The sequence below is a fragment of the Synchiropus splendidus genome, chromosome 7, assembly GCF_027744825.2.
Source record: "Synchiropus splendidus isolate RoL2022-P1 chromosome 7, RoL_Sspl_1.0, whole genome shotgun sequence".
NCBI lineage: Eukaryota > Metazoa > Chordata > Actinopteri > Syngnathiformes > Callionymidae > Synchiropus > Synchiropus splendidus.
Window position 1 is genome coordinate 23,596,606 of NC_071340.1, and position 22,199 is coordinate 23,618,804.

General features: G+C 41.3%; 2 protein-coding genes across 13 annotated transcripts in view; both read left to right on the forward strand.

The window, feature by feature from the left end:
- Positions 1 to 20,961, forward strand: part of arvcfb (ARVCF delta catenin family member b) — a 225,300-nt gene extending 204,339 nt beyond the window's left edge. For 5 of the 9 annotated variants that reach the window (XM_053869579.1, XM_053869581.1, XM_053869580.1 and 2 more), the window contains 8 exons: positions 6,650 to 6,777; positions 8,755 to 8,905; positions 9,249 to 9,441; positions 10,129 to 10,240; positions 12,499 to 12,586; positions 13,959 to 14,050; positions 15,608 to 15,719; positions 18,543 to 20,961. In XM_053869579.1, the coding sequence (XP_053725554.1) occupies positions 6,650 to 6,777; positions 8,755 to 8,905; positions 9,249 to 9,441; positions 10,129 to 10,240; positions 12,499 to 12,586; positions 13,959 to 14,050; positions 15,608 to 15,709 (866 nt within the window). In that variant the 3' untranslated portion in view covers positions 15,710 to 15,719; positions 18,543 to 20,961. The remainder of the gene's footprint in view (positions 1 to 6,649; positions 6,778 to 8,754; positions 8,906 to 9,248; positions 9,442 to 10,128; positions 10,241 to 12,498; positions 12,587 to 13,958; positions 14,051 to 15,607; positions 15,720 to 18,542) is intronic. The other 4 variants (XM_053869587.1, XM_053869588.1, XM_053869586.1 and 1 more) reach the window with 3 other exon arrangements.
- Positions 20,962 to 21,128: 167 nt separating this feature from the next.
- Positions 21,129 to 22,199, forward strand: part of txnrd2.2 (thioredoxin reductase 2, tandem duplicate 2) — a 37,641-nt gene continuing 36,570 nt past the window's right edge. For all 4 annotated transcript variants that reach the window (XR_008415507.1, XR_008415508.1, XM_053869590.1 and 1 more), the window contains exon 1: positions 21,129 to 21,725. Coding sequence is in view for 2 of the 4 variants with exons in the window: in XM_053869590.1 (XP_053725565.1) it covers positions 21,650 to 21,725 (76 nt within the window). In the remaining 2 variants the exon portion in view is untranslated. The remainder of the gene's footprint in view (positions 21,726 to 22,199) is intronic.

Here is a 22,199-nt window from a genome sequence, read left to right on the forward strand (position 1 = left end):
TCCCAGTCATGAGCTTTTGCAAACTCACTGACTTGGAATGTCATGTGGATCAAAAGACTGATTGGAGTTTTGCTTCTATTGATTCTTGTTAGGCTCCTAGGGAGTAGTGGGACGTCTGGGTCTCTCTGGCAGATGACCGACCTCAGACCTCAGAAAGATGATTGGATGTCGCTGGTCAGTGAAGATAAAAAGTTGTGCGTGAACATCGAGTTTAGCAGAAAAGTGGTTCATAAAATAAAGTTAATAAACTCAAGATGAACTCAGGAGGAGTGGGCTCATCCAGGCCAGCAGTGACCGACGGATGACAATGAATTGCAAAGCCTGGGTGGAACTATAATGCTCTCCTTTTAGGAGCGTTACTGTCTGACCTCTTGAGAAGTGTTGTTGGTGGATCTCTCTTTAATGCACAGAATCGTTCATAGTGGTATTTGATGAAGAACATGTCTGTTTAATCTCATTATGAAAGATGCCAGATCTAGTTATGTATTTACTGTACGTCCTTTAATATAAAAGACATCCACTTCAAGAGATAGCTTTGTTTTATTTTACTGCACAGTAAAATGTGTCTGGGAAGCTTTGTGATTTCATTACAAATAATGTCCAGGCATTAAAGCTTCAGCAGTTTTGTCCTTTTCTCACAAATCTTTTCGAAAGGTCTTACAGCTGCTGATAAGACGCCTGGAAATCATTTAAGAGATCCTGTCTGTAGCAGAAGGAGGATTTATTCAACGTGGCCATCTGCTCCAAAAATGTTTTATTTGGATTATTGCGTCTGTCCTCACCTTTTTTTTATTTTTGAGTTGTGAATTAAAGCATTGAGGAAAATCATCTCAGCATTGTTGTGCATAAGCATCCTTCGCCGTAATCCAAACGGATGTTCCCGCCGCCTCATCAATCCACGCCTTATGTCACGTCTTACTCTTTTCAAAACCTGCCACTGCCAAATCTCTATTACCAAACCGCGCACACACCAATGCAGACACACACAGCGCCTCCAGCCGAGGAGCAGTCCACAGGATTATCTGGGCTTATTCCCAGAGGCTTGACACCCAACCTCCCGAACCCCCCCACTCCAAAACGCAGAGAACATCATTTAGCTTGTGCTGCAGTGCATCACTTTCTCTCGTGGCCCCTGGTAAGATGCTGTTTTCTCCGCTCTCAGTCTTTTACGGTGCTTTTTGACAGATACCGTCACCACTTCCCACTGGACGCCTTATACTTCCACTGTCGCTTCCAAATGCAACATTCATTTCTCCCACTCATTCCTCTCCTTTCTACACCCTTCTACGTTTCATCCTTCTGCTTCCGCATCCTGTATTATTTTCTCTGTTCACTTTAGTTTCGTCTAATTCACGTGTTCCTTTTTACCTCATCCACTCTTGTTTGTGCCAACTCCTCTCATCCCTTATAAATACATTTTACCAAGTTTTCAGTATAGTTTTAGTCTTTTGTTCATTCAAGGTCATTGAAGTTGTTTGTAAAATAAAAAAAATCTACAATTACACCTCATGAAATAACAAATGGCGAAAAATCATGAATGCGGCCCACCAGCCAGACTAACATCACTGATCAGTAAAATAAATGTAATTATTACTCTAAATGTGATATACAGCTTTACGAATCTGGCAGAATTCGTCATGACTCATGGTAGTATCACCACCATGCTGAATTAGCATCATATCCACCATTCAAGTATCAATACTTCAGAGTATTGATATATATCGATGTATTAACAAGTTGAGATGGGTTTCCTTTGATATTATTGTCTATATTTTGGTAAAACTCTCTGTCTTTAACTGTGTGTACTCAAAGTAAACAGGGCACCAGATTAGTTTTAAAAGTGAACACTCACTCGGCTCATGTAAAAATGTGTTGCATTCTAACTATGTTGCAATATTAGTGATGTACCCCGGTAAAGGAAGTGTTGTTTCAGGGCTTCCAGGAATATGTTTTGTACTTCTGACGGAGAGTGGTTCTTCACTAGTTCATTCTAGTTCTAGAATACCTAGATGGACTTAAATTTAAAACTCATTTTTTGTGTTTTTATTTAAAGTGAAGATATTTATGCAACTTTCTGGTCTTCACTTTGGTGTTAGAAAACCTTTGGAAGTTTAGATCTCAGAGTGATGAAGTCGACTGAAGATGTTCTTGACAGCTCTGATGAAATTTAAACTCCACAATGGACAGAGGAGTTAAATAAGTGAGTGGTGTGGTTTGTCAGGCTTAAGAATCGTATCCCTGCACACAGCAATCATGTCAGTATTGTTAACTTCAAGCGCTTCGACAGAGCAACAGAACACAACCCTGGAGTTGCGGACTACATTAATGCTCCAGGGTGGGATGTAAAGCCAGACAGTACATGCCAAATTTTATGAAACTCTTTTGTGCCAGCTATCTCTCCACATCATTAAGTTGACAGTGTTATGAAGGGCTCTTTCATGCGCCACAAATATGACATACTGTTTCTTGTAAACAGGTCCTCCGAGGAGACACAAAATCCTTACCTGACAGAGACTCTAATATGAACTTGCACACTTTCCCGCGGGCGCCGTAACAATATTACGTTACAGAGTGAAACATTGGAAACAAACAACCAGCTCATCATCTCACTTGATCCGTTCTGAGGCCGGATGCCTTCTAGGCACAGCCTTGCATCAGATGCTGGAAACCTTGTCTTCCACGAACACTAATAAGTGGAAGAGAAGACTGTATTTTCTGTACGTTGAAGCATGGTAAAAATGTTGCGCTCACTCTCTGAATTAAAGAATTTGTGGAAGGAATCATAGACAATCAGGTTTCTGCTTCCAGCCAGGCTTTTGTCGACAGTATTGATGGGCCCGGTTGGGTTTGAAAAGCTCACAGTTGGATTGTCTCGCTCATTAACCAGGAGAGAGGCAATATTAGCAAGTCGTTTTTAAAAAGATACTAAGAAAAAGCCTCTATGTTTATCAGTCTAAACAAGCTTTTGTTGATGGGACTTGATGAGGAACACCTGTGGCTAGATGGCAAAAGGGCGGCAGGCTTCCATGCTGATACCTCGGCCATTCTTCTTAACACATCTCTTTCAGTTTGCTCTCCTCCACATGGTCACTGCGGGAAACCTTTCCCCCGGTGCAGATGGTTGTCTTCCCAAAGATGGGCACTTTGCCACCCTTAACCTTTTGTCAAAATTCACCCGTCGAAGGCCAAGTATGGTGTCCTGCTGAGTTGTGAAAGACACAACATGACTCTGACCTTGGTGGTAAACACATGCCTGAAAACATTTAGCGACAAACCTTTGCTTTTCTTGTTGCCCCTTCTTCCTGTTGTTTGTTATTGAGATACAGGTTGCTCTAACCCATTGATGGGTCGAAGGTTGAGTCAAGTCAGTGAGGATGAAACACATTAGTGGCTATTAACATAACAACCAACATTCATCGAGCAGTGAGCTTACCAAAGCTAGGTTTGACTACAGTGGTGCTTGCCACTGCAAAACATTAATGCAACTCACAGGCCAGACTAACATGAGTGATCAGTTAAATGTATGTGTACCATGGCATCGAACCATGCTATCGCACTGTAGTGTGGCACCATAGTGTCACACTATAGAATATCGCACCATAACATTGCACTGTAGTATCACGCCATGGTGTTGCACAATAATATCGCACCATAGTATCGTTTGGTAATGTTGATATTGTTCACTTTTTGTATATAATTATGTGGATTAAGAGTAAATAAGGCATTTTAATGAACCTGAACTTGCGGCTGCTAGTGGTGTTTATCGATGTGTGGTCGTCACCCAGACCACTCCATCCAAGCCTTCATGCCCTGCTCTCATTTGACTGTATATAGTTATTTATAAAGGCAGTCTCTGAGAAATGGGCTGGTGGGGTTGCGTGTGTGAGAGTTTCAGATGTGGACCAGGGCTGCAGAGGCGGTGGCTATGCTTGTACTGTAGAATGGCCTTATTTATTTGTACTGAGTTTCAAAGTGGATGCTCTGTCCCTGTGGCCTCTCCTGCTCTCTGTCAGTTTTCCCTTTCTATTTTCTCCTCTGTTTTTCATCGTACTCTTGACGCTCACCAGGACGGTCAGGCACGAATTAACTTGCCTGAAATGTAAAGGTCAGGGTTAATGCTTGAACAAGGTGCTGGAGAATGTGGAATGAGGTGAGTGACAAAGATGTCTGTGACATATCAGCGCAGAAGGGGGATGTGATGCTTTCTGTTCTGGCACTTCTGTTCCATTCCGCCACTTTCTTTCACCCGCTCCATCGCTCTTCACTATCGCCCCCTATGGGCTGTAAAATGTCTTGTGCTGCTGTGTCTGCTTGGTTGGATGCAAGTACTTGAAGTGAAGCAGTAAAAAGGACACTCAGTTCAGTGCCATGTGTTTCTGTGTACCTTAGATGTGATTTACGTGAGCTGAAAGAGCGTCCTCAGTTTTGAGTTTAAGTTTAAAGTTGACATTTTATTACGCTTGCTCAATCGCTCTAACCCTTAAAAAAACACTAAAGACATGATGAGGCTGATGAATTAATTTGTGAAACCTGTGTTAGTCTTTATGTAGCATGTAAAGACTTAACAGAAAGAAGATTTTTTTTCTTCATTTTTTTTACCAAGCGCTTTGAGATTACTGCCTCAGAGATACTGGAGGATGACATGTGACCGCTCCTCTCAATTGTAATTCTAACCGGAGAGCTAAAAGGTCGACCGATGGCAACAACAAAGCCACAGCAGACGGTTGCCAACGGAGCTTAACCTGGCTCGTGATTTCTGCAAAGACCCAGGTCGCGCTGACTTCAAGCTCCGGATAAAAACGCTGAATGTCAGAGGCATTCTTCGGATCGACAGCCATAGAATTCCACCACGGATGAAAGCGTTTCCTTTCTTCTCCTTCATTATCAAACTCTTTGTGTCTATAGTCTGTCAAATGTAAAATACCAATTTCACAATCCACTGCAGTTGATCACCAGAGCAAATATGAGAAGCTAGTGAGAAGCAAAGTTTGTTGATCATATGGCAATGAATTTATATTCCTGAAGGACACTATCTTGGAGAGCAGATGAGATCATTTGTGAGAGAACAGAAGATGACAATCAGTAGGACAATCTGTTGTTTGTTTGGTGGGAAGTTACAGAAATATGATCTCTGGGCGTCTTTTATTGCTTTATTTTCTTCCCCTGAAGTCTTTTTTGTATGTTAGGCTTATCATGTTCCTCTAAATCTTTTTTTAATCTTATAATTCCAGCTTCCCTTTGGAGTTTCGTGTGATCTTTTCTTTGCATGCAGTTGATATATCAGTTTTTTCTGTCCTGTTTTTGCCAAACAATTACTTCCTTTCCTTATATATTCAGTTCTTTTGTAGCTGTAGGATTTTATTACTGATATTCTTGTTGTTGAAATGCAAAATATCAGTTTTCATAGTTATGCAAATAATTGAATGTCAAGTATTTTAAGTTTGATTTTATTATTTTATTATTATAAGTAATAGTATTATTTTTTCAGCTAACATTTTTTATCATCATAATCAGAATTTAAAGCTGTATTTTTTATGATTTTTTATGACGTCTATCGTATTTTCTTCCTTTAATTATTATATTATCTTATTGTCTATATTTTCTTCCATTTATTAATTTAATGTATTTCAGTGTTTTCTTTGCATTTTTTTTTGTCTTAAACCTTCCAGCATTACTTATAATCTTCAATTTCAATCATGTGATTTTTATTCATTTGATATTGCAAATAAGTATGTGTAACTCTTTTTCTTTTGCTACAGGCATTATTCGAAACATTTTCTCACATACATTCTTTGAACCAGTTTCGTCTGGCACCTCTGCCTCACAGAAGCCTGTCCACCAATCACAGCATAGGTTTGGACTGTTCGGGAAACAGTGTGATGTTGACACTATCACTTCAAGTCTTGACTTCACAAGTTTGTCACGCAGACCTGTCGTGTCATCCACTGACGTGGAACGCAGGCTGCGACCTTGCCAGCGAAAACACACTGTGAAGCGTCTCCGCCTCCTAATTGAACTAATGTTGGCTTGTTGATCTTCTGCGTGGCTTGTGAACTTATTAGAGGCCAAAAACGAAAGCGGCATGGATGAGCGAGTCCTCGCCGCCGTCTCTCCTGGTGTCTGCTTCCTCTAATAGACCATAATGTCATTATGTTTCCATCAGAGGAGCCAGCAGAGATTTACGACGTCGCTGGGACGTGTTGGTGCGCTCATTAAAGGAATACCTCGCATCAATAACTGTTCCTTCTTGTGTCCTCCTTGTTTATGATTCTGATTATACGACCTACCCATTGAAAATTGCTCTGGCTCTTTTCCAAGGACCTGCAGCTCCTCTTGTAGCTGTCGCTTCTAAAGTTGCCAGCGGTAAATATTTGTGTATGCAGGTGAAGAGAAAGAGATACGTGTAAGTGAAAGTTGAAATCATGAGGTATCCAAAATCCCAGTTAAAAACCATGACAGTCTGTTTTAAATTGCACCAAATGATGGAAAAATAGACGAAAGCATATAGAAAAAAAGGATAAATAAATAAATGTATGCTGCAATTTTGATTTTAATTCCCCTCACGCTGCCTTAAACCCTGAGTGTTGTGGCTGGGCTCTTTTCCTCTTGTTAGCTGGCTCGTCTTCTAATGTGTTCTCTCTCCCTGCAGGCTTTGAGTTGCTGTATCAGCCGGAAGTTGTGCGACTGTACCTGTCTCTGCTGACGGAGAGCCAGAACTACAACACCCTGGAGGCCGCTGCCGGAGCTCTGCAGAACCTCAGCGCCGGACAGTGGACTGTGAGTTCAATGTTCATCTCATACAGTACCTTCAAAATAGTGCTGGTAGAAGTAGCATTTTATTTCTGATTGTGGCATTCAATAATTTTTTATACGAGCGATGGGGAAAAACAAGCTTTTCAGATGTTGAGGTTTTACTTCTGGTTGCCCTTTTTTTGTAATCCTCCTGAGCGCTCGCCTCTGTCCGGAAACATGCAGATTTGCAGCGTGAATCTTGCCTGACCCTCTCTCTGGGTCTTGTTAAGAAAATGCTGCTGTTTTTAAAAATGTAAGAAGCGTGAAAAGCTGATGCATTGAATACCACATCTTTTTAATTTACCATATCAGACTAGGGTTTTTTTCCCTCCACAAATACATCTGAGACGGTTTCGTTAGCTAAGAAAAGAATTGAGGGCATTTTTTCCATTTAAAACTATTGAATTGTGTTTATAAAACCTCAAGTCTGTGACGTAAAATGAAGTGAATGAGATTATTATTATGTTCCAATGGTAGCCGATAGGGGGCGCTTCTAAATGAACTACAGTCTAAAGCAGTGTTTTCCAACCTCATCATTCCTTCGTTCATTGCAAAAAATCGCAAGGCATACCACCAACAGAACTTGCGCTAAAGCGCAATTGTACTTCATCGATAGTCCTGGAAAAAATCCCTTAAATCTATGGTGTATGGAAAGAAAATGACTGAATCCATGTGATCTCCTCACGTTGGTAGATCATCAACACATTTTAAGTGTGCGTGATTTAATGTCATCATATTGCCCACACTGGTCCGTTCCGCCATGATGGTTCACCAGGTTTCATGGAAAATGTATGGGGAAAGTAGCTTTATTTTATTCCTGTTTTTAGTACATCAGAAGCCAAAGTAAACAAAAATGCAGGTGAAGTTCCGGACGGTGTCACTGATACACAATTGATCCCGATGAAGACGAACGCAGCTCATGAGCAGCACGCTCCATCCGTCGGCACGTTTGCCTCTAATGACTTGAGGTCCTCTCCAGCCAGGGCCAGAGTCCAGTTGGCATAAGCTGCCAGTCTCCAGTTGAAGATGTAAAACGGTTTTCAGGTGTCGGTGCAGAACTTTTCCACCCATTCCTGAACACATCACATCAACTTGCTTTTCATGATTCGACACACACGCGGTCATCATCTAATATGGGACAATTGTTTGTAAGTTATTGTGCATAAAATCTGTGAGACAAAATGTCTCATCAAAAGCCTAAAACTCATTATTAGAGAGAGATGTTCATAAATATCCACAATGACTAGATATAAGGAGGAACAAGGGCAATTGATTTCCATGTTTTTTTCTATTATTTTATTTTATTTCATGTTTATTTAAGATCCTGGGCTATTGTCGTATTTCGTTTAAAAGAAAGCAAACAAAAAACATCCATGACAATATTCAAAATGTAACGGGAATAAGAAACCGAAACCTGATACCTGAATTTTTCATCAAGCTTTTAAATGATACGGTTATATGAAACTTTACACTTCAGATGTTGGCCTTTTAACAGTGGGATATTAGGTTGTCCAAATGCATATTTTGTTTCATATTCAATGCATGTCAAATTTCCATATTTGCACTGCTGATTTTTGGGGCCGTTCCATTTGAAGGCGGTTCAGTTCTTAAAACAACACAGACGATAATATTTCAACAGCGCCCCGCAGTGTCCGTGGCTCACCACTGCCATCTAGTGGACAAAGCGTGTCTGCCCGTCGCTTAATTACATCTCTGGGGTGCTGAAATGTGGAACCCTTTTATGTCAAACTTAATTTTTTATGTGAAAGCGAGACTGGTAGTTTCAATGGAGACAAACGACATCACGCCTGGATCCAGCTCCGCTGTGTGATGTCGCGAGTTAGCGAGCAAAATGAGGCGCGCAGGGAGCAGAAGGTGAATGTGCGTCTCCCAGTGTGGCTGTCAATAAACGCTGGCATCATGTGGTCCACATCGAAGTAAGTCCCCGTCTGCATCCCTCAGTGGTCCAACTACATCCGAGCCATGGTGCGGAAGGAGAAGGGTCTTCCTATCCTGGTGGAGCTGCTGCGCTCTGACTCAGACAAGGTGGTCCGAGCCGTGGCCATCGCGCTGCGCAACCTCTCCATCGATCGCCGCAACAAGGACCTGATCGGTAACAACTATCTTATATATGTTTGTCATTTTGAAAACAATAATTCAATTTAGTCTCAATTCATTTATTTAGTTTTCCTTTTAAAATATATAATAATAATAATAATAAAATAAATAGATTTGTATGAAGGAAAAGGGTTATCTATACAGTGGCAGGGAAAATACTCTGTGTACAAATACGGTGATATGAAATATAATTGGTAGATAGTACAGTTATAGCTGATCATAATGTTTTAGAAATGCACCAATAATAATACGGTATTTAATTTGTGCAGTAATAGTTTATTTTAAAAAGAGCACATTTGGATATTGTGGATAAATATTCAAGTCCTGTCTGTGTGCAGGGAGCTACGCCATGAGGGACCTGGTCAGCAACCTGCCCAGTGGCCAGCAGCGGCCAGCTAAGAACCTGGAGGAGGACACAGTTGTGGCGATCCTGAACACCATCCACGAGATAGTGACGGAGAGCTCTGAGAACGCTCGCTCCCTGATCCAGGCCCAGGCCATTGAGAAGCTGGTCGCCATCAACCGGACCAGGTACGTCATCATCAAACCCTTGTTTTGCTCTTCTTTTTCTCCGCAATTCTTGTCATCTGAAACATGTCATTTCCAAACAAATCACTCCCGGATCCTTGAAAGAGCTGCAGCTCTTTATATATTAGTGAAGTGTAATTCATGGAGCATGCGTTTAATAGCCCCACTGTGCCCTTGACTGTAATTTGCATCATGAACTCTCACATTAGTATTCACTCTGGATGTTGGAACGTGCCTCTATTGGCCGACTGCAGCTACTTCAGCGTAGCGTTGAAACAAGTCTGCGCGCCCACAGTTTTAATTATCAGCTTATTACTGGAGGACATTCTGGTCTCAAGCGTCCGGTGCTGCTGAGAACACAAGCTTGCGCTCGCACCGAAGAGCCTGACAAGGAGAACATAAAGGTAGATATATCAAGCGCTGTGTTTTCAAATAGATTGCTTCAAGATCAAGTGCACTTTGCAAAGTCTCATCCTGGTGTATTGATCCCCTCAGCGATAAACATCCACCGTCCATTCACAAGACAAAATGTCTGTGTCCTCTCGCCTCCCCGCAGAGCTGTTTGTTGAAGCCCTCGCCCAAGAGTCATTACCAGGATGGATTGCTCGCAGGCGCAGCCATGCCTGTCTGGAACTTCTTTGATGTTAATTGCTGTCATTAATTATCCTCCTTTATTTGGACTCTTCTCAGCCAATCGGGCCGTGAAACAAAAGCGGCGTCGCACGTGCTGCAGACGGTGTGGAGCTACAAGGAGCTGAGGAACGCCCTGATGAAGGACGGCTGGAACAAAAGCCACTTCCAGGTACTGAGATGGACAGGTTTCATAGGATGAGCTCGTGGTTGGGTTTGCAGCTACTTCATTTGAAACTTGACTTTGTTTACGTCAGCTCAGAATATTCTCATGTCAATTTCGGAATTACACTTGGCCATTGAGGGAAAGTGCATCTTCATGGAAGTCAAGGAAAAGCAGCTCACCCTGCATGCACCAGCAAAGCCATCGCTCCTTCTATATTCAGATCAAAGTAAACAATGATGCACGAGCAGGACGATACAATGAAGTGTGGCTTTTGCTGCGGAAATGTCCAGAGACAGTAGTGCGTCAGCTGATGCCACAGATTCAATGAGTAGAACACTGGTGTTCAGTACAGCTTGGCACCAGCACCACAAGTTTTATATAGTGTTGCTGTGGCTGTTGGCAGGGGGTCACATTATAAGACATTATAAGACAGGATTTGAAATATAGAACAAGTGAAATACAGGAGAATAAACATGTAAAGGACATAAGAAATAGAAAGTATGCTAATGCTACAAATAAACATTTCAAAAAGTGTCGTCACATATTACGAAAAGGTTGTGTTTAAATGTAGTACTTTGTTTTAGATGCATTTTTCTAAGTTTTTTTTATTGTGAATGAATTAATATGTCTAGGTTATCTATCTAAATAGCAAATACCAGAACAAGAGGTATGTGGAAAAACAGGAAACATTATTACATTATGAACACAAAACGTAGTACAGGAACTGCTTATGTCGGCTCGTAACTCGGCTCAAACAATTGTACCCCTCTTTAGAATGGCACCTCAATCTTGGTGGAAGGATTAAGAGCACAGCCACCAAGTTCTGTGGATTTAGCTGGGCTTTAAAACATGCCTAACCAGACGTTCAGAGTGTCTGTCACGTCACTACCTTTCTTAGTTTCCTTTCATCGCTAAGTCAGTAAGACCCAACAAGAACCACAGGTTGGATGCCAACAGGGTGACTTCCTCAACAATAGGATGGTGGCAGCCATTGATGCTGAGAGATGTGGATCTCCATCATCGCAGCATCACTAGTCAGATCAGGTTCACTGGGCAGGCAACTGAAAGTCAGGAGGCCTTGTTCCCTCCCAACAGATGTTGTTTTGCAACTTTCTCTTGATACATTTGACATTATTTTACTTCTGAGGTGTAAACTTTGTTTTCGCTACCCTGTTGAAGTTAGACTGCTAAATGTTTTCAAAACAGGAAAAATGATCTCCGGATTTGCTGTTGTCAGCCTCGCCGTGGAATACAAAAATTGCAAATGTCAATACAAATCAGATGCTTTAAACGAGCTGCTGAATCTGAAATTCAAAACCTTCCCTCCATCCCTGAATTGTAATGAGCCCGACTACAGATCAGCATTTAAGTAGATCCGCTGGTTTCATTTTGCATTCTATTTTCCGTGTTCTGAATAGCCGAACTGTCTTATTAGTCAGACGCGCTTGTTTTGTTGTCGTTCATAACTATATATATTGGTGAGGCGTGTGCTGGCTCCCATATCTTTTTGAGTTAGGAGCAGGACTCTGAATAGAAACGCGGGTGAGTTAGATGCTGTTGTCAGTTCTTGGCTGTTGTTCAGGTGAGCCAGCAAGATGATTGAGAGATACGGCTTGAAACAATAACATTCACAACACTTTCGTCTGACTGAAATGAGAGCAATAATCAATGGTTCTTGCAAAACTGGTATTTTTATGACTCCCATGCCGCATTGGAAGCCTTGAAATGGCTTCATTTTCTTGAACACAAATTGACTTCCATGATGACCGATTAACTGGTGCATTTGTTTGGTCTTGTCCTTACTTTAAATGGAGTGGAATCACTTTGAGATCTTCTTTCTTGGAGCAGTAGTAATGTGGCAACAAGCTGATGTTCTTATCCAGAGGTTCTTCTGTAGCTGGTGTTTACTGTTTAAACATTATAAGCACAGTCATCCAAGAAAAGAATAGAATAGAAAAGAAAAGAATAGAATAGAATAGAAAGATCCAAATAACACAGATTAGTCAATATTTATTTCTTTCGTTATTTCAGTGCCCGAGTAACACAACATCATATAATGTGATGTCATGACCAAAGCAACCATGACGGTGGAGACTAGATTAGATTGCAGTGATGCATAGAAAACTAACATCATCAAATTTTGAATGCGATTAATTACAATTAATTATAAACCTCTGGTTAACTTTTTTAATCATGTTCCAAATTAATATAAAAGAACAATCTTACTTCAGTTTATTCAAGATATATTTGTCATTCCTCCTCAGCCGACAGCGACACCAACACCTAAAGCAACCAAGAACGGCAAGCCAGGCTACGACGACACGACTCTGCCACTGATGGAGAAGAACCAAGGTCAGTGGATCAAAGAAGGAATCCGAACCATAACAATAGCTGGCTCATGATTCGAAGTGCACCCTTAACTAGATCTGCTCCAGTGTTGTTCAGGAGACTATCTACTGGCCAGCACATGTGATAAATCACACTGAAATATGAAAGGAAATGTGATGCAGATCAAAGGTTTCTCTTGACTCACTTACTCTCTTGCATCAATAACCATTGTCAGTATCCCAGGTAGTTAGAGCCATGGAGCCAAGTGCTGTGGCTCCATGTCACAGCTCTATTTTGACAAGTTCAGACACTTCACCGGCACCAGGAAATCCAGCCAGGGGCCATGCTACCGTCCACAGGCTATAAAGGCCTTGCCCACCTTTAAACTTACTCCAGTCACTGGACCGTTCTTCGGTATCATTTACGCTCTGCGAACTCGGCTTCTGATCCAGGATCAGACGTGATGCTCTTTGATGACTTGCCTTTCAGATGTTTGCAGAAGCAGAACATCAAAACCGCTGGATGCCCGCAGCATAGCGATTGCACATTAAAGGCTCCTTATTAAATACATAAGCGATGTTGCAGAAATGAGATACTTTTGACCCCAAAATATACCAATGTCCTGCTGAGATGTTTGAACTGTTGTTTGGTCGTATCACTGCAGTTGAGTTGCATATGAACAGTAATGAAATCAAATGAAGAGTGAGTGAAGAGCAGACGTTTAGATAAGCTTTTATAATCATTTTAAAATATGGTAAAAAATATTTGTATTAAATGTTGGTATTTAATATGATGCAAATGTAAAAATAATCACGCATCATATAGCTTGCTTTGAAGTACATTTTTTTTTCAATTTAATGAATTTATGTAGTGTTTTATTCATAAAGGTTTCTTATTAGTTTTGAAAAGCCTTCAGACTGGACAAAGCAATTTATTTTTGTGCTGAAAAACACAGTTTTAAATTCATCCCACTCACAATATTAATTCACAACACAAAGGTATTACAAAATATACCCAACAAAATATGTATGCGGGAGAGAGTTTAGATGAAGACAACTATTAATATGAGTAATGTCAAAAGTAAAGTCATAATTGTTTGTTTTTTTGAAGACCTGTTTGAAGTCTTTCCTCCAAAGCTTCTGATGCCAATGAATTTTCAGTTGAGGGAAGTGAGAAGACACATGAGTTGGTTCAGTGTCATCTCAGTTAGTTAAAACTGTGCTTCGGAAAATATATCGAAACCTAAAAAAAATAATGCTCATTTAAAAGTGGTTATCCAAAAGTGAAGTGTCTGAAAAGAACTTCCAAAGTTTGTCATGACTCCTGGTGTTCTGGTCGCAGTGGTTTGCCTGTTTTTCCTCCACCACACTGATGCCCCACGTGCTCTCCTCATTAGATGGCTACTCCACCATTGACCAGAGAGACAGAGACTGCAAATACAAGACAGCTGACGGCTCGATGGACCTGACAGAACGGGAGCCATTAAAGGTACCGACACTTTTCTGGATGATGGCGCACTAGATGGAATAATGATGTGCAGCGGCCTGGTCACACGGTGGTCCTCATTAGAGGCCCTTTATCCTATTGATCCTCTAAAGAGGCTTGTCGCTTCATGTTGTCTGTGGCATCTTCGCTGCGGCTCTGATCTGCCAGACACCAGCTAATGGGCCGGACGCTTCTGGCTCCCGCAGACTAATTAATCTGAGGCTGATTAAAAGAATCATCAACAAAACTCGTCGTGATAAAGATGCTCGACGAGTGGCCGCCTGCTGACTGCGCCGACTTCACAGGCAAAGCAAGGTTTGTTTATTAGCCAGCAGAGTGCAATCTGGAGTCGACGCGGCGGTGTTTTCGACGACTTTCAAGTGCCTTGTTATTTGACGCGAGCAGATGAATGGACTTCGGCCCCCAGGCACACGTCACATGAAAGCAACCCAAAGTCATTAAACTGGGTTTGACACGTTGTCTCTCCAGTTATGTCTGAGGTCAAACCTCTCCTACATATCTGTCACCAACAGTGACTCAGATTTCACATCTGAATTTTAAATTTAGGAATAAAACATGCGCAGTTCTTCTGCTAGAATAAAAAGTACGTAGCAAGGTCACCAAATATTCTAATGGAATGATGATTCCACTTGGATGAACCTGATGATGTGTGAAGAACCTTTTTAGAAGTTATCAAAGATCGCTAATGTCGTGTTTTTCTGTGTCTGTCTTGCTCTGCTGAGTTGCAGCACAAACCCAGACAGTGATGTCATACAGTATCAGTTTAGATGTGGTTGTATAATCGCAACCGCAAGAGCGTAGTATCTTTTAGTCCAGAAATAAAAAAAGAAAAAAGTGGCATATAGTCCAGAAATTACGGAACTTAGTTTACAATTGTTGATGGGTATTTTTTATCCTCAAATTTGTGTTAACACCGTGGCCAGCTATGCCTGAAAAACCTTCTTGAATATGAATGATATTATTTATAACAAGTGTTTTTCTGTTTACTACAGTTATTTAGTAGTGTAGATATATACATAGAAATATATTATAAAGTAGTCAGACCTAGTTTCTTGTTTCGTTTTGTCTTTTGCAATTTAAACAAAATAATGCATTGTTTCAGTTATAAATAATATATTGAATGCTTTTTTTCCCACTAAATAACATTGTAATATATTGTCAAGAATACTACAAACTAGTGTAGAGGGATTGACTTGATACTGAAAGAGATTGTGTTTCATCTTTCGATCATTTGGTCATGAACTAAATTCGAGGGCCAGCGGTTTGTGTTATGTTGTGTTAACTGAGATGGAATGGAAGCGTATGTTTTGCTCCTCAGACTGTTCCCGCTGCTTTGATTGTACTATTGACTCTCTCCCTCCTTCCTTGGCATGTGTCGTAATAATTCCTCTTTTGTTTGAAGCTTCCACAAGGCAGGGAACTAACACGGCTTCTCTGGGCATCAGTGCATGTGTGCGGGAGTGTAATCGTCAAATGTATTGATCTTGTTTTGTTGTGTGTGTGTGTGTTTGTTTTCTTTTTAACCTCCCTTGGACACAGAATGACACAAATAGGAAACACTATATCAGAAGTAACAGGCCTGCAGTCAGTCTGGTGGACGCTTGTGATGTTAAGCCCCAGCCTGTTGATTCCTGGGTCTAATGCATGCATGGTAGGTCTGAACCTTGAACTATAACTGCAACAATTTCTCCGGCATTTTACTCATCCGTCTCTTTCTGTCCAACTCCATCCACGACCATGTCTGCCTGCATCCACAACAGTCATCCCCCAAAACCTTAGTCAAACCAAATCATTATACGCCCCTGTCTCGAATTCCATAATGCACTGCAACAGTTCAAAACTATTATGACTGCTGAGGCAAAACCAGGAATTAGAAAAAATCTCGATGAGCAGGCAAAGTGAAAAAAAAGACCTGATAAAATTCCACCACAAAGTTTGAGCTGTGCCTGCCAGCTCGCCGCCGGGGTTGTTGCATCATCGCTGAGAAACTAAGTTAACTTGTGCTGATGCAAATTTGGTGGAGAACATCCAGAGCTGTGCTGATACAAGACCTGCTACCTGTGTGTGAAGGGGGTAGGAGTGGGAAATGTTTCCATGGTGATGATGGTCTGGAAACCATTTGAGACCCCAGAACTGCCATGCAAAAAAGGACAGTAAATAAATCTGTTTCCTTCCTCTATTCAATTGATGGAAAAGATTTCTATAGCAGAGAGCAGAACTATGTGGCATATTTGGGAACAAAGTTGTTTGTGTAAATAAACATATTGAGTGCTGAGGTCTGACAGCAGACAGTCCTTGATCTCTGTTCACAGTGGATGTACAGCAGGTCTGACTTGCTGCTTCCTCCGGAGCTCGCTCACCTCAAATTGGTGGCGAACGGTGAAGGAGATGCGCTCGTCTGCACTCCATGCCGCGGGGGATTCAGTTATCGCTAAATGAAAAGCAGCGAGCAGGAAGAAGAAAGACGCCTTTCTTGTGTCGCAGTTCCATCACCGTGCAGGTCACGCAGAGATAAATAATTCAGGAGGGCTGATGAGCGAATCATAAAAACAGTGGTGTCTAAGTAAATGTGTGCGTACATTTTAAGAATTTGCATCACGCATTCGCAGGCCTGATTTCACTGTCGCTCTGAACGAAACGGTCTGACTGTTGCTACGTGTATCTTTAAAAACTTGTGTGCAGTTGTCATCAGCAGAGTACAGTTGGATTCTGGAGTTGAAACTGCCGCTGACTGTTGTGTGCAGACGTCGACCTGGTTCTTTTCACTGACCAACTTCCTCTTCCAATTAGCATGTTAGCGTTTCCTGTTTCGTCATCTCCCCTCCACAATGTTGACCTCTCTTATCTGTCATTGCACTTTCATATTGGCTCCATGTCTCCTTCAGTTGTAGTCTAGTTCCTAGCTGATGAGTCTTGTGAAATGTTTGCTTTGGGATTTAGAGTGTGAAGGTAAGTAATTCGCTGGAGGAAGTACATAACGTGTCTCGAGCTGTCACATGATGTGAAGTACTGTGTCTGTCTTTGTGTTGTCTGTTCATGTCATGACGCCACATCATCCTTAACTTTGCCAACTTCTTTGTTAGTTGTCGCTGGCGCTTCACCGACAAAGAAGACTAGTTTTCGTAGTTGCCATAGCTTTAACACAAGGTTGCAACAGGATGTAACCCTGGTTCTATGAATGCCTGCTCCGCCCTCTAATGGGCTTTGCTACGGGTAAAAACCAAGCGAAGACTTTAAGTTAAAGGTCTCCAACACAATGTGTTTTTTGGCTTGGGGCGTTAGGGCAAAACACTTTTGTCACATCGCTTAGCACATTGCCTCACGTCGGTGGTTGCCATGATAACAAGGCAGCTGATCAAGAATCTCCTGCGAACCTACGCCTTAATTCGATTGGAGCTTTCCTACGAGGAGCCTGGGCTGAGAACATTTGCAGTACCGCCTCCTGGTCATCCAGACATTGTCTCCTTGACATGACGTCAGGATCGATGGGGCACGCAGTCCTCCAGCTGAGGCTCAGTGTGTGGGTCGTGGGCCCCAGGCGGCCGTGGCGTGTCATATCTGTGGTCAGCTCATTCGGTTTTTAATCCTGACAAAGCCTGTCAGAGGGCAGAGCATGCATGAAGCAGTAGCACCAGTTCCTATCAATGAGTGCCCGGTAACCATACGGTAAAGCGCCTGCTATGGCCCAGTTTGCCATGATGAAAGCCCTGGTTGCCATCTCGGTTGCCCCATTTGCTCTAGCTTGAGACCCAATTTCCAATGGCTTGAATCTGAGGTTGCCCTATCTGGGCCTCAGCAGTGTTGTCCATAGCTTGGCCTCTTTATACCAAGCCAAAACCAATCCCAAGTTTCCACAGAGGGAGATGCAGTTGCCATAGCAGCAAATCTTGCAACAGTAGGCGCTCTTGTGACCTTAGCTTCAGCTGAGGCTCACAGGTTTGAATCCATGTTGCTGTAGCTTGTGTTTAAGTCAATGTTACTTCAACCCCCCTGGCCAAATTCTTTGTTACTATGTGAAGTGATCCTGTTGGTATATTATCAACAACAGCATTACATTTAGATAAACAAAGGTTTCTCTCTCCTTCTTCAATTCTTGCTTCTTTGAACTGGGGTCATTGGGTTCGTCATCTTGAACTTAAGACCAGAAGCAGTGGCATAGAGATTTCATCTGATTGTGTTCCATCGATTCATGTTCAAAGCCTACACACTTCTGTTGCTGAGAGGTGGATAAAAGGACTCAACTTTCTCTGTTTTCTCTCAAAACCAAACTTTTTATTACCATTACGTCGTGACTCGACAAAGGTTTAGAGAAACAGTGAACCGAGGCCAAGCAAGGTAAAACCAACACAGAGACTGCTGGAGTTCGCCGGCGCCTCTTGTCTGACTCTCAGCAAAAGAACATGCAAATATACTCTTTCCTTACCAACCTTTATTGTCTCTTCTTAACCGTGTTTTTCTGGTCCTCGTGTTTCAGGCTTGAAAATAATCGTAGAAGAACTCGGCTGTGTGAAACCAGAGGAGGAACTCTCATCTCACCACTGCCATTTCATACAGAGCTCATCTTTGGAGTTGAACTTTGTACAGACTGAAGGATTTCCAGGAGTTATGTAAGGATACAGTAACAACAGCGACTACCAGGCAGCAGCCAGCGTTAATGCTTTGAAGAAACATTTTCTTGTTGTTCTAAAAAAAAAAAAAAAAAAAAGACTAAAAAAGAGACCTGCTACTTTGGCATATCTACATTCCCACTGGACAGCATGTGAATATTTGAAGAAGCCGATGAAGGAAGTGAAGGACGAAGACAGAGGAGAGGAAGTGAGATCTGTTGAGGTTCATTATTCACGTCTGGAAGATTCTCCTATTGAGTTTGACTTTCAGTGTGAACAGGAAGAAAGTGTTGGAGGGGGATGAAGAAGATAAACGGATAATCAGAAACGTCACCACTGTGTTAAGTAGGAGCTGCTCTGAACTGAATTTGAAAGTGAAAATAAGAACATGGTAAGTTGTCGATGGGGGAAGAGAAAGTGACGGGAGGGAGGGAGGTACAATGATGAGGAAAAGATGCCACTGTTTGGGTCGCCAAAAGAGAACATGAGACATTTTGTTAATAGATGTTTTTGAAGAAAAAAAAGGTTATTAAAAGTATAGATCTAAAAGGTTTTATTTTGTCAGGTTTTCTATAAATGTATATTAGGGTCAAAAAAAGGTTGAAAAAAACACGGTAAAAAACAAGAAATCTTAGCTGTACATTAATACCACACCGTTCTGGAAGCACATCCTGGTTTGATAAAGACTCACCACGTTTGACGAATAACCACGTAACTTAAGTGTCGTCAATCACTTATTTATATTTTGTACGTTCACAAGGAACAGGATTTCGCTCCAAAAATCTGAATCAGAGGATGTCGCGTTTGAGTTGTTACCGCTGGGGTTGATGTCACGTTGCAAATTCTGAACCGTCTGGACTTGGAGAAAGGCCGAGCACAACTGGAACACGCTGTACGATTCACGTCGCGAACACATTGGTCATCGCTGTGAGCCTGTCTGCATCGCTATAGGTGTAATCCAGCTAGCTTGTCGTTCTTGCCGAATCTACTCTCGCCACACGGAATAAAGACATTTGATATCCACATTTTACACCCGTTTGTACGATTTTTCTATGGCTAGCTCCAGTGCATATGTCTATGTTGTGTTCGTATCGGTTGGTGAGTAGTCGAACCTGGATCATTTTGCTTTCCGTCACCGCTCACAACCGTTCCGTGTATACAGGGCTTCAGTGGTGAGCATGATTTTAAAAAGTGTACAAATGTTCATATGATATTCTTTCAAAGTGCCAGTTTTCGTGGTGTCATTCGGATTATTAACCGATTCATTCATGACCGGACTCCTGATGCTTAAGTGGAAGTGATTTCAATCAAAAATGGTCACACTGTATAAAAAGTATGGTAATATAGTATATATATTTTTTACGATGTTTTAGGTTGGGCAGCTGAGGTGTAGAACAGTGTAGGTACAGAAGCATATTTTTTTTCTCTGAGTTGCTGGGTGAGCAGACGGCGTTCACAGCGGTCCGTCTTTCTGAGAGAGCTAGCCGTAGCTCTCATCGGCGAATGGCATGTGCCTGCATTGATCTTTTTTTTTTTTTTTTTTTTCTTTGTGATGTGATTTTATAAAGCCTGCATATTTTACACAGTGTTTACAAAGATGTATGTTGTGGTAAAAATCTATAAACTACAAAAAACAAGTACGCTTCACTGTATAAATGTTAATTCCAGAGGTTAAAAAAAAATGGTTCTAACAAGTCCCAGCATCCCCTTTTGTGTCCTCAGTGTGGTTTCATTGGACAATACTGAACTCTCTCTCAACAACAAGCCATTGATGTGACAATTCTGGCATCTTGGGTGTGATGGGTGATCATGCATTTACAAAACAAGCCCAGGATACAGACACAAATTGAATCAACCTACCAGTGCGGATGAAACGTTCAAGATAACTGTGGTAGCAAATGTGTTTGTACCTCTCATGTGCCTTAACCTTTTCCATGGTATCAGAAAGACCAGTGTGTTTTATAACTCTTCACTCATTTCTATATCCCCTCGTTTCTGCCCACAGAACACAATCATTCATGCCCCACGTCCCCTCCATCACCCCGAGTAGTTTAGACTGTTGGTGGTTTCTGCCTTGTATTATAAACCTTAGAGTCGTTCAAATATGGTTTGGTTTCTTAGAGAAGTAAAGCTGTCGATGCGATGGTAGCGAGCAGACCAGATGCCACAGTGACAGAATGTATTATGTTAATTTTACTAATACCCACAGACAAATATTACGCTTGTAAAACATAACGGAAAAATACTGGTTTGTAGAGTATACATTTGGTGTGTTTTCAATAAATCATGCCTGGAAAGAAAGCAGACTTGTGTTTCACTTCATTTTTAAGGATTGTTATTGTTTTTTAAATTCCTGAACGTTCATCATCACACGTTCCACTGAGCAGAGGTTCCCCCAAGATGGATAACAGCGACCCTCCTGTTGCTATTTGTGCCAGAATATTACATGTGCTTTGATACAATGATCTCTCCTGACAGTTCCCCGAAGAGCTGACATGGATTTCGAGATGCAATTCGTAAGTATGGGTTATAGATATATGTAAAATCTCATTTCAGCTGACCTGATATTGATTAGATTTGAGAGACACAATAAATCACATTCACTCAGGATGTAGTTAATGTTGTATTTCATCATTTTATAAATGCAAATTTCACAAAAATTGGAAAATCATGACACATAATAATACGTAAAAATAACATGGATTTGCATCAATTACATTTCGATACGGAACTACTGGACACTAAATGGAGGAAGAAAGCGAAGGTCTGCCAGTTTTACCGGCTCATGTTTGGATGCGCTAAGCCATTTTATTGTTGTTGAAACATGAAAAGGTTTCATCATAATTGACTCTACATAATACCTAAAAATCAACAAATAGCCTATAGAAATCGTTATTATGAGTCTTGATTATTTTTTGTACAGGCGGTACTTTGAACAGCTCACCTTGGACTGGGGTCCTTTGATAACAACAACATGGCTGCGCTCTGTCGGGGCAGACACCGGTGGAAGACAGCGGGGTCTTTACGGGTTTTCTCAAGAAACCTTTCTGGTAAAAGCTCATGATTTTCAAGAAAAAATATTTTGCAAAAGGCTACGATTAAAAGGAATGAATTGTTCGACCGCATACGCAAATGTTACATAGCTAGAACCAAATGTTACTCAATGACAAGATAAGGCTGGTTATCTACTTCTTTTTTTTAAATGGAGGAATGTATGACGAAAAACTGACCTTGCTCCTAAATAACATATAAACACTATTACGCACGTATAAACATGTGGAGTTTAAGGTCAGAATTCAAGCTGGAGAGCTTATATTATTCTGTATATCCATCGGGAGATGAACACATTTCATTCATGAGTACAAATGGTTTCATTTGTTGTGTGGAAAAATTGCTCAACGTCGATTAATTCTATCACTTAACTATATCAATAAATGCTAAAATACATGCTATTAAAGTTTCACCGTCGTATGACAAGTATGAATGTGGTTTCAAAACGGTTCGTTTCAGAACTGTCCTTCATC